The sequence below is a fragment of the Falco peregrinus genome, chromosome 6 (genome assembly GCF_023634155.1).
Source record: "Falco peregrinus isolate bFalPer1 chromosome 6, bFalPer1.pri, whole genome shotgun sequence".
In the NCBI taxonomy this organism is placed as follows: domain Eukaryota; kingdom Metazoa; phylum Chordata; class Aves; order Falconiformes; family Falconidae; genus Falco; species Falco peregrinus.
Window position 1 is genome coordinate 42,160,069 of NC_073726.1, and position 12,535 is coordinate 42,172,603.

The 12,535-nt window shown below is 39.1% G+C and overlaps 1 protein-coding gene across 1 annotated transcript in view; it reads left to right on the plus strand.

Moving 5' to 3' along the window:
- NELL2 (neural EGFL like 2) overlaps nt 1-12,535 on the plus strand; it is a 150,278-nt gene that overhangs the window by 78,690 nt on the left and 59,053 nt on the right. The window contains exon 13 of the mRNA XM_055809010.1: nt 2,208-2,333. Within this exon, the coding sequence (XP_055664985.1) occupies nt 2,208-2,333 (126 nt within the window). The remainder of the gene's footprint in view (nt 1-2,207; nt 2,334-12,535) is intronic.

Sequence of the window (12,535 nt, forward strand, 5' to 3'; positions counted from 1 at the left end):
AATCTTTAGAATTTACTGAGGGTGCCAAAGCCAGCTCCTAGGCCGTCTGTTGATGCCAGGAACCTAAGGCCTCTGATTTCTTGAAGACTGATGTTGTTACTTAAATACAAATCAACACCATTAATTTAATATAGAGTTGTGAACTGAAATTATCAAAGACACAAGTTGCATTATTTGTGGTGGTAGCATTTGTATGTTTTAACTGCTGGCTGCTTTTGTGATCTGTGCGTTTATGCTTCTGCAGAACATCTGCATGTCGGGAGACCTGTCCCACGTTCCACTTCCCATGCAAACCCAGCTGCCTCTGTGATAGCCTTATGATAGATTCACTTGTTTTTTGCTTTCTTAGATTACTTTCACAAAATGTATTTTGAGCTTTAGTATGCTCACTGTGCTCACTGTAAATGCAATACACTTATTTCAATTTATTAAATTTGTTAAATACACCTTTGTGTATGTACATGAAAATTAGAAAGTCAGGTTTTTCAAACCAACACCCTAATAGAGCAATGATTCTTCCATGCCTGCAGAGCTTACAGTGAAAGGAAGGGAAGAAAACCAGCTGAAGTATATTGGCTGTCGAAACTCTTAAGAACTGAATTTGTACAAAACAGGCTGAGCTCATCACCCTGAGCATTTGTAGTGAAGACCTTTGTAGTTTGCAGCCAACTGTCCACAGCTCTCCAGCAGAACAGTTGCACTGGGCAGAGAAACTGGGGACAGTAGAAGTTTTTTTCAAAACTTAATGAAATTAGGAAATTAGTATGGAATTGCTAATAGTGTGTTGCATTGTTTTGTACTGGAAGTAAAATCTTCTGGGAATGTAAACGGGAACAAAAAGCAGGCGAGGAATGCAGCTGGTAAGTAGCTATTGATCTAAAGGCACTGGGAAGAGGGGAAGAACTGGAAGATAAGCATACGACCTAAACAGGAGTAAAGTACAGGAGTTAAAACTATTGACTTTTAGCATTGCAGCATTAAGAAGTCAACCCTGATTTGAGTTTTTATATCCAGTCTGTTGTTTTGAACTATCATCACTCTGGAACACAACACTGTTTTCCATCCAGAGATTTTGTTTGCAACTCTGAAAGCTGTAAACATCATTGAAAACAAGGAGGAAATCAAAACTGATGAGCAGGAAAAACCCAAGTCAACAATCCACCCTTCTGATTTTTAACATACTTTTGTAGCAAGGTTCAGTGGCACATTGCATGACAATATAACCAGATGTACAGAGCATCTCAGTAATGCTTTCTTTATCATTAGTATTACAGGAACAGCATGCTACTAAGCACTTCCAAATTAATATAGCTTTTCTTTTTTGTGGCATAATAATAGTGTGCAGAATTTTTTTATTTTTTATTTGTGGTTCTTTCTCTTCTTGCCATTGAAATATAACTTGGTACAAGAAATGTATCTTAATTCTGCAGCCCAAGGGAGTATCAAAACCAATCAGATCTAGAAGTCCATACGTACAGTGATTTATGTCTGGAGTTTATACTGCAGCAGGTATTTCACCCCGACCAAGAGCAATTTTTTCTGTCAGAACAAGTCTTTATATAAATGAGATTATTTCTGGTTCCTTTCAGATACAGTGTGTATGTATGTATCTATGTACATATGTATGTAGATATGTATAGTTATATGTGTTCTTATATATGAAAATTACCGATTGGCTACTTTATAGTTCTAAGATAAACTTACAGTAAGTTCTGGTGTCTTTTCAGGTCTTACCATGTTCCTTACAGTTTCTTCCCAAACAACAATACCTCTTAGATCAAAGGCATATAGTATGCATATAGTAGTGTTTGTATACTGATGGCTGCAATGACTACAGGTACAGTGATGGATGGCATTGCAGTGCTGAGGCAGTTGGTCTGCTCTTTGGGACCCCAGTTATATTTTTTGTTCTTTTTTAAATCACAGGAATAACATCATAGGCACTTCAAAAGGAAAGATGTAAGCCAATGTAATCTTCTTTGTAACTCCGCTAACAGCTATTCACAGAAAGCTCATGCTGCTTCTCTTGTTTGAACACTTCAAGCAGTTTTTTTTAAAGGAGAAAGCCAACAAAACGTACCAAAATGCATTGCTGTTCAAGTAACTTTTTAGTCTAACCCACTACTGGTGGAAGTGAGCAGCAGTGTATTGAGAGATTGCAAAGAACACCACTGACATTGACTCATGTTTCTCTGCCTTATTCACAGATATTGATGAGTGTGCTGAAGGACGGCACTACTGTCGTGAGAATACCATGTGTGTAAATACACCAGGATCCTTCATGTGCATCTGCAAAACAGGATATATACGCATTGATGATTATTCCTGTACAGGTAAGAGCTGTGTATTTGCAAAAGAAAATAACAGAATGGTGGTATTTAGGAGCACTGGTGTGATTCTTCTGAAGTTAGTATTTGTTAGAGTCATAGAATGTCTACATGAAACATTAAACAGAATGAAACTCAAAATAATTACAAGGTTACAGTGCAGAAAAGCTAATGCATGTTACAGAATGTGTGTATGCTGTATCATTTGCCTGAAATTATAAGGCAATCTGGAGTTCACTTGAATTAAAATGACTTTTCTGCAGACTTTTGATGGAGTTAAATTTTCTGCATATTAGAAGTGACTGTTTCCTCATTTTGATTTCGCCTGCACTGGGGAGGTTCCCCAGCTGAATCCTGAGTTCAGAGGGCAGGAGCTCTCTCTGCCTTGAGCCACTGGACAACATGGTTGGTCTAATCTCTGCATCTTCCCTTTTTGCTCTACTGCCAGTGGATGCTCTAGAGGAGGTGCTGGATTCATGCTGATTTTCTGTCTTCTTGTCTTATAGTCTTCTTTTATTGCAGGATATTTTAGCGTTATGGAATGAACACTGAACATTTAGAACAGCCTTCCATATCAGAGCCAGGTTGACTGTAAGTGTTCCAGGGAGGAATGTGTTTTTTCCTACTAGACAGATAAAGCAAGTATTATTCAAAGCTGTGGCACATTTTCTCAGTGAAGAAAAATGTGTGTGAACAAAATAATACCACTATTTCATGTGCACAGGGGAAAGCATTACCTCTTTCTATAAGAGGATATGTTTGTTCAGTAAAACTTCCTTGGAGTCCACATTATCTAACAGTAAAGCTGGCTATAAATGGATGAGCGTATTTGCAATGTGGAGACACCACTGTGAAGTAAATTTCGAAATCAGTTTAATTCTGTCCATTATGTCTTGGTGTTTTTGAGCATCAATGATACGTCTTGGTACAGAAACAGCTTCTTCGTAAACTGGCATAATTTGCTTGCCCAAACATGCACAGCACACAGGGACATGGATCTGAAATGACGTATGTGTGATTTTTTTGTGCGTACTGTCTTACCTGCACTTGATATTCCTCTCACAGACACTGGCAAGCAGTATTTTACTGCAGTGAGCCCAGTTCTTGAAGGACCAGGTTATAGCCTGCTTGCAGCAGGTCCTTCTGAAGCAATCAGTGTGTTTCTGATCACTCTCTCACGTCTCCCCACACTTTCAGTTGAGTAAAGCAATTGTTTCACTACCTACCGAGTGTGAATGTCGGGATTATTTTAGGACTGACTTTATCTAAATCACTGTGATACTTTTTCCACTTTGTTTCCCTTAACTTGCTCTTCTGATTGAACTCTGCAGACAGTAAACCATTGCAAACAACTTCACAGGGGCATTCAGTGCCTATAAAATATAATAAAGTTATTTCTCGGTACTCTGCACATTGCATTCCTCATATTTGCTGAAACGTACTGTTTTGAAGTTCAGTGTAGTTAAAGAGCTGTGAACAGTCAAACTGGTGTAAAAACTGCTGGAAATCCATTATGGATCTCACATTCTAAACTGCATTTGGCTCCACATTTGTAAATTATAGTTTTCTGTGAAATCAACAAAATGGGTGACAAACTGAATGATTTCTTTTCCACCTGTCCCTTGATCAAGCTGGGAAAGGTTAATGCAAAAAGAAGCAAAGCAGATGAAATAGTTTTGTAAGATTTCTAATCTAAAGTCTTGCTAGGCCAGATGAACTGTAAGTCATGCAGTGACTCTGTATGTCTGAGCAATGCCACTTACTGTCATTTGTGACCTGGAGTTTTTCTGGAATTAAATTGTAGTGAATTTTGGATACTGGCAAACTAAAAGAGAGGCAACAACGAGGCTTCAGTGCCTGTTGGGTGGCGGAATTTCCATGAATGGCAACCTAACGTCATTAAGTGTATGTGTCACAACATAACTGCAGGTTTTTTTCTGGTTCCATGACCAGTGTGAGCACCTCCACTGGAGGCACTGGTCACTTACTGAAGTATGTAGACTTAGGAGACTCTTGCATGACATTTCCACCACCAAACAACTAGTGAGTGAAAGGTTAATTGTGTTTTAAAAATTGAAGGAAACATGGGATACATTTAAAGTCATGTGCTTTGATCAGTAAATGGCATGTTGTGCTTGTTTTAGTCTATATGAGTGGCACTGAGACCATTTACATTATAGGACTGTACTAAAGCAGGTGGCAAGTGTATATATCTGTACATGAGACTGCTGTAGGTTTTCCACCCCTCGGCATATTATTTGTTCTTTGCAGGTTTTGCCATGTATTAAGGCTCCTGATTTCAGAGACTTTCATGTGCACCCATTTGCCCAGATACAAATCTAAGAGGTAAAGTGCACACAAGTGGGGAGGGTATATTGCTGTAGCTTTAACATGGAGCCTATGGAAGTTTTAATCTACTAGATTGCTTAGCATTGTCTCTCCCGAAGAAAGTTGCTCTGTTCTGAGAACCAGCATAAGCTCTGTGTAGTAGAAACACTAACCATGTTTGCAGGACTTTGTTGAAAGATGTCTATGTTAATAAATCGGTGCAAAATAACAGTGGGAATGAGTTTATGATGCTAGTGACAGCACTTTGCTGTCCTGCAGGCAGACCAACAGGTTTAGTCTAGGCTGTTATGCTTAGGTATAACTGACTCCTCATAAGTGTGATTTTCTCTTACAACATACCGTTGTATTTTAAAGCAAGTAGTTTACAATAAAAACTCACTATACTCACCTTTATCATATTTTTTTTGGTTTGTTTGGTTTTCATTTAAGTGGACCCGTAATGACATTCAGCTAAACAAATAACATTTAGGACTTGAGACAGAAAAGTATTTTCCAAATCCATTTTGTTTAGAGACTCAAGGCAGTAAAGTGTGGGATCTCAGCCCATCTCAGCCAACCTTGCTTTTGCTCTATTTAAATCCATCAATCTAATCTGCCTTTTGTGATGGTAGAAAGCAGAAAGTAGAAATCTTTGCACTTTTGAGAATCGAGGTACCAACTTGTCCATGCCCAGCATATGTCACTGTGCATCATGAGCTCATGGCCCATTCATTACAGCTGGGAATTATTTTGGTTAAGCTCAATTTTCTTGTCATGATGGTGCTAGTTCTTGAAGTTAAGGGCATAAACCAAGCCTTTTTATCTGGCAGAAAAGCAGGACAGTAAGGAGAAAAGCAATCATGATATACCAAAGAGAGAGCACTGCAAATTAAAGAGATATCTTTGAAAGGTTTTCTGAAGAGTGCCCTGTTTAACTTGGCATATCTATGAAAGTAAGGCTGTGCACTATCCTTAACAGAATTTTCTGGGTTTTCCATTTTTCTTTTGTGTTCCAATAATCAGATTTATTGTAGAAGCTGCACAGAATAGTTGATGGATTCCATAGTCCATACAAAAACCTGGTGTTCACATCTGGAAAAAATGAGAAGTAGGAAAGATGTCTGTAAAAGAAATGGTATTTTAAGACCAGTTCAAACATTAATATGCAAAATATGTTTACATTCATACCATTGTTTAGTCTGTTTTATGTAACTCAGGCAAAAAGTGGACACTGTAGGACAGAACTTCTGCATTGCTCTTTTATATTTTCCTCAAGATAGCTGGAATATCAGCTTTGATTGCATCAGTTCTCAGCTGCTGCAGAAGGATATTATAAAGATGCCTCTTGCCAACTACTTGTGAGAGCCATCCTGCAGAAGCCTCACACAGACACCTCTTGTGCACAAAGGCAATCCCGAGTATTTTAGGGCACCTTGGTATGGCAAGCATACCACAAAAACTAGCAAGCTTCAGGACTTACGTTGGTGTGGTTTTATAGTATACAATTCTGCTCAAATCTCTTAGTACTCATGTGCAGAGAGTCTGATGCACTTTGTTTCTGCCAGTGTTTGCGACTAAATTTAATCATTCAACCCTCTTTTGCCTTCTGCAGAATTTAAAGTTCTTGGCAGATTGCCTCATTGGCAATTCTGTGTTTAACTTGCCAGCTGAAATATCAATGAAACTGAAGAAGAGGCAGATTTTTCATCTAGTTCAGGAATAATAAGAATAGGGTAAAAAAGTGACAACTGACCCCGTGTGTTACTAAATGTTAAAATTTTAAAATATATTTCAGGTCAGACTGTTCCTTGTAATGGTGTGTATTCAAATCTAGTCATGGAACTGTAGCTGTGCATAAAATAGTCAACTTATTGTAAGCTGGACCAGAAGCTCTGGTAGCATGTCCTTGGGAACGTTACTAATCAGGAAGAAAATATTCTGTGGATTGGTGTGAATATGCCATTGTTTGCACAGGATAGCTGAAGCACGGGAAGGAAAAATCATACCTGAACCTTGGTTAGACGGGTTATGATGTGAGTGATGTCCGCATAGCCTGACAGCAGACTAATGTAAAATGGCTTATTGTTCTATTCTATGCACACATATATAATTTAGAAGTCATTGATCAAAATAGAAAAGAGACATAAAATCAGTGACATTGAAGGGTTTTTCCTCCTGTATGAGACATTTGAAAAGAAATCTGTGCTATCTATCTCTGTCAGAGTCCTGGGCACAAAAGACTGATTTAGACAGCATATAGCTGCTTCCAAAACAGCTCCAGTCTCTTCCTTCCTGGCATGTTTATTGCAAGTTTTACAATAGATCTGAATTACATTTTGATTTTCACAACAAAAGATGTAATGAAGACATCAATTTCAGTTTTTGTTATTTGTATTCATCTTGGAAGCAAGATTTGCAGGGTTAGATTGAGTTAGTCACAACCATATTTACACAGAAATCTGTTGTTAGTGACTGATTTCATGTTCAGAAATCAATCATAGCTATGAGAAGGGGAGATGAGTCCTAAGCTGCACCCATATGCCAAACGGGTGAACAAACTGCAAATTAAAGGCATAAAAAATATGCCCAGGGCTACCGTGCTTTTCCTACACTGGTATCATCTCATTCCCTTTCCGCTTTGTTTCACAGAATCTGAAATGCAATGGTGTTGTGTGTGGGGAAGGGAGGCGGAAAATGGCACAAGTCTCTGCTGGGGTAGTTCAGTATGTGTAGCAGTACACTGCAGCGTCACTGTTAGATATGATTAAATCTGAATACCTTTATTATTTTTCTGGAATAGTAACACTCACATCTTTACCTGGATTACAGAAAGGCGCAGGCTGTTTTCTTGGCTGGAAAAAAGGAAGTTTTCCTTCTAGAAGCAAGGATGTGGCCGATGTCACCTCGTCTTTCAGGCTGCTGTGTAATCTGCAGCTGGTAGGAGTGCTCTGAAGAGCACAATACATATCCTTTCCTGTGTTCTTTTTCTTTTTCTTTTTTTTTTAAATGGAAAAGGGATAAGTTAGGAAATGAGATGATTATTCTCCCGTTGTCACACATGGCTCTAACAAGGAGAAGTTCTAACTAGCCACAGTGGACGTTTAATCCCATTTAGTCTGAACAGATGTCTTTAGTTCCCTTCCTTGGGACTGCTTACCCATCTAAGTAACCCATCAAAAATGGAAGAGAAGAAAGAAGACCCTGTGAGATTTAGTGCATCTTCCCTAGACTGTATTAAGAGGAAGATGAATGCTGTGGCCTGGAGAAGCCATGGTATTTCTGAGCTCCAGATGATTTTTAAGGCTGTGTTTCCATGCAGTCTCATGAGCAACCTTCTCTTATAATTTTTTTTGCTTTCCAGCCAGCTTAAAAGGGGGGGAGTGACCCTGGTAGAAGTGCTGGTGGTTTGCTTGGCCTCTCCCATGGGTGGGAGTCCCTGTGGTGATGTGGGGAAGGTAACGCAGCTGATGTTACCCTCCCAGTGAATTCCTCCCTGGATGTTTTGTGTTACATGCTTAGTGGTGCTGGAGAGGGAGGCGCTGAGGCTTCTCCATGAGTACTCTAGGACAGTATCTTCAGCTGACTCTCCCTGTACGTGTGTGTGGGTAAGATGGTAAATGACTGAATGAAAGGTAGACATACGACGTATGAACTGTGTCAGTGTATAAACCAGGTTGAATTAATGTTTGTACATGCTGTTATCTATGGGGTTTAGTAAATTGTCTATTACATGTTTTGTTTTTTCTTTTTCTTTTTTTTGAGACAGAGAAGTGTGTGAGCTACAACTTCATACCCTGACACCAGTGAGGTTTTAAAATTGTGCTGTACTTTGGCAGGAAATATATATGAATTCTTAACCGAATAATTATTAAAAGCTCATCAGGCATGTAGCAAATTGTGGCCTACTTCTACCAGGCATGGTCCAGCCACGTGAACAGCTGTGTCCATCCCCACAACAACACTGAGCTGTGTGGGACTGCTGCCGTGCGCAGCGGTAGGTGCTCATGTACAGGTTTTACATGCGTGCAGACCTTGTAATGTTTTTTCATAACCATTTTGCTGAATCCATTCCAGATGATTTTGTCTTTCAGTTTCATTTTCACTTAAGCCAAGTCATGCTGATTTTTTGCTGCTGCTTGCTTTTAGAAAGAAATAGCTTAGAAGCCAAAGGAGATGGCAAAATTGGTGGAGATTCTAAGTCTGTGAGGCTGTTATTGTACATTACAGTCTGGTACCATCACGTTTCTGCTCCTGGGTTTGTTGTTTGTTTTCTGACTTCCAAAGAAAATTGTGAAAGATTTTAATATTACATACCGTGACTGTGGTCGGAACATTTGCAGGGTTGGTTCTTCGGAGTCTGAATAGATAGAAGGGATGAAGTACTTCTGTAGAAATAAAAGACTGAGTAGAATATATGGATGGTTTTGGTCTTTGGGCTTTTTGACTTGGCCATATGGAAGGCTTACTCAAAGCAGTGAAAGATGTGTCAAACTCGCTGGACTTTAACTAGGTGTCTCCAGCTGGACGTTGCTAAGTCTTCTTCCTCCTCTGCCCCAGCCTATTTAAGTCTTTATGAGTCTCGGTGATTTTTTCTGACAACATTTTTCCAAAACGGTGTCAGTACATTCAGCAGCATTTAATTTTTTTTCTGCAATATCCTCTCACAGTAAACTGAAGTCTAATAATTTTTTCCACATAAAATACCAAGAAGCCTGGCAGTGGCAAGTTGAGTGACACCTGAAATGTTAATTCTTTAGAATACTGACAGCTTTGTGTATTTTTCAAGTGAAATTAAATCAAATCACAAATCTGTTTCAAATTGGAAGGAATTCCAAGATCAACATTAAAATAATTAAGGGTCTGAGGAGATTGACTTGACATATGGGAAAGATTTAAAGGAGAAAACTACACATTTAGCAGCATAGTGATGGTGAATGTGCAAAAAGTAGGAATTATCATAACAATTTTACTAAACAATAATTATGTGTGGGGTTTCAGTAGTAAATAGGAAAATGTAGGGGAAAGGCCTGCACCACTGCAGATAAGTAGCCAGTACTTTTTGACATTAATTTCTCAGATCTGACCCATGTTCTTAGCTCTTTAATGATACTGTGGGATGACTGAAGCAAATTTACCTTGAAATAATGTGTAAAGAACAGATTGTCTCATTTAGCCTGTTCAGCACATGTGCATCTGATACTCTCTCACCTATCCTTGTGCTTTTTTCCCCCCATGCAGCCATTAATGCTTCCTCATTTCAGTTTCCGACAGGCCACATCATTGAGATTTATTTTGCATTTGCTTTGCCTACAGCAATCAAACTTTTGTCCTTCCTAAGCCCTCCTGTTTGGTTCCATTCTTGTAGATAGCTGTGGCCTATAAACAGCCTAGACATCTACTTGGATTTCAACTAATGCCACTGGTGATGTCCCTAGTTAGAAAGATACCTGTTGCTTTGGTATTTTGCTAAGCACTGATGGATAGTGGGGTTTTTGAGTGTGTGTTTGTGTGTGTGTATGAAGAAGGATTTTAAAGAAACATCCCTAGAATACTTCTATCTCCATGCTCGTGCTGGGTCAGATGTCAGACTAATGATGTTCTCCAGAGAGTGGGAGACTCTTTTCTTTTAGAACTGCCAAACTGTCTCCACTGCTTTTGAACATGAAGTGTTAAAAGTATAGTTATATTCTTCTGTAGACATTGAAGTTACCTTTAGAGGCTTCTTTCTCTTCTCTCCCCATCTTTGGAAGTGTCAATATTAGTTGTGTACATCTGATAAAAAAATCTGCTTTCTATGTGCCAGTGCCCAGTTTTTGCTATCCTATCAGCCAGGAAATAAACTCTCATCTGGGGTTTTTTTTTTTTTGGTATAGTGTATAGCCAAAGGTTGGATCTTGCCTCCTTTTCCTTCGTTAATGCGTTGTTTACAATGTAAGTCTTCAGAGGATGCTTTTGAGGAAACAGAGGCAGTGTCTTTGCAATACTAATGCAGCCCATCTTTATCCCCAGAGTGCAGATGCCCCCACTGTGGGAAGCACCACAGGTATCTAGATGGACTTGAAATGCCGTAACAGGGACCTGCGATTTTGTTGAAATAACACAGCATGTATACTGTTTATGATTCCATTGTTACTGTCTGCTTCTTGCAAGATACAGCTACTTTTAAGGGAGGAATACACTCCCTGTCACGTTTGTGGTGTGTGTGGTTTTTTTTTGTTTGGGTTTTTTTTTATTTTTTTTATTATCATAGTACTCCAACGCACTTTGGATGAATGATTCCTCTTGGCATCTAGAAACTCAGGTTCATAAAAGTGCATCTGCCTGTGGGCTTCTGTGCAGATGTCACTGGTTTATTTTTGATTTCTAAATCCATCAGTTGTTTGGGACATCAACAGTCTGGGAAGTCTCTTTTTCCTATACTGTGCAGCAGAAATGATGTTTAATGTCAGGGATACTTGATAAAAATTTCTGTTAAATTGCTTGTGAGGATGGTGAAGGTAAAATCCATCTTTAGTCCCTAGGGCACAGGCCAGGTAAAAATGCAGACTTGCAATACATTCCTTTCAGATATTCAGGAAAAATTCATTGACAGGTTCTGATGCGGGGTATGAGATGGGTATGCACCAATGTGCATAGGTAGGATTCCAGCTAGCTGTGAAGGCTGGGTATTTTACAGTATCATGTATTACCAGTTATTTTTGTTTCAACTGTACATTTCAGTTGTATAGATGAGTTCTGAGAACTGAGGGGGAGTGCCTGTCAGTATTCAAAATGAAAAATAGAATCTAGTTTACAGGTGAGAAATGCAGGCTATGTTTTAGCACCTACACCAACCTCTTCTAAGAGTGGTATAGTTGTCTGGCTTTCCGTGAAGGAAAGCTACCATAAGACTGATGCAATCCAGAATTTGAATGAAGTCACCCAGCTTCTGTGTTTAAAGCTGCGTGCTTGTCCTCAGTTAATTAACAGTATAAAATTGGTCTGCTTTTTCAGACACCCAAGAGCATCCACAAGTCACCCTGAAGATAATAAGAGCTGATAGTGCTTAGTACATTGGTGAGACCACATTTTAATAAGTGACCTAATATGGTCACAAGATGCAACTTTATTCAGCACTGCTGTATACCTTTTCTTTACTCTTCACTGCTGCAAAGAAGTTAAAAAACCCTGTGACCTCAGACTAGTCATGTGCTTATAGTATACCGGCTTTGTTACTGTAATTTAAAGTAACATGAGACATGATGACAATAAAAAAGCTCATTTCTTCCTGGTTATTTCCCTTGTCTTATTTTGATGAATTCAACAATATTTCAAGCTTTTCTCAAGTTCTGCAGGTTGTACAACAGCTGAACTCATTGACTGTGCTTAAGTAAAGACAGAATAATTGTGCAGTAAGGGACAGAGCAATAACCAAGCATACTGACAGGGGCTTGTAACATCACTGGAGTGACATACTACAGCTTCAGTAAGGAAATGTTTTAGTCAGCAAACCACTAGAGAACTGTGCCGTTCTGGATTTATAATGATGTGGGGAAGATGAACCATCTGTCTTTTCCATCTCTGATTTTGGTGATCCATCCCCCCCAATGCTCCCAATTATATTAGAAGTAGCATGCATGCACATGCATTGTCACACAGTGTAATCCAAACTCTACCAAGGTGATGGTGTCCAGCTGTACTTCCAGGGTTGCTGGTAGTAATTAACACTGCAGAAGTGAGCTTGTATGCACCAAGCCTTTTTAACTCAAAGCCTGTTTGATTCCGAGTTTTGTTATTTGTCCCAGTTTCTCTTCTGCTTTATAGTATGTCAGCATACATGAAGGTCTCAGTCCTCTTTCTGGATAAATTCTCTCCAATATCCACTTTCTAGCTGTAAGATA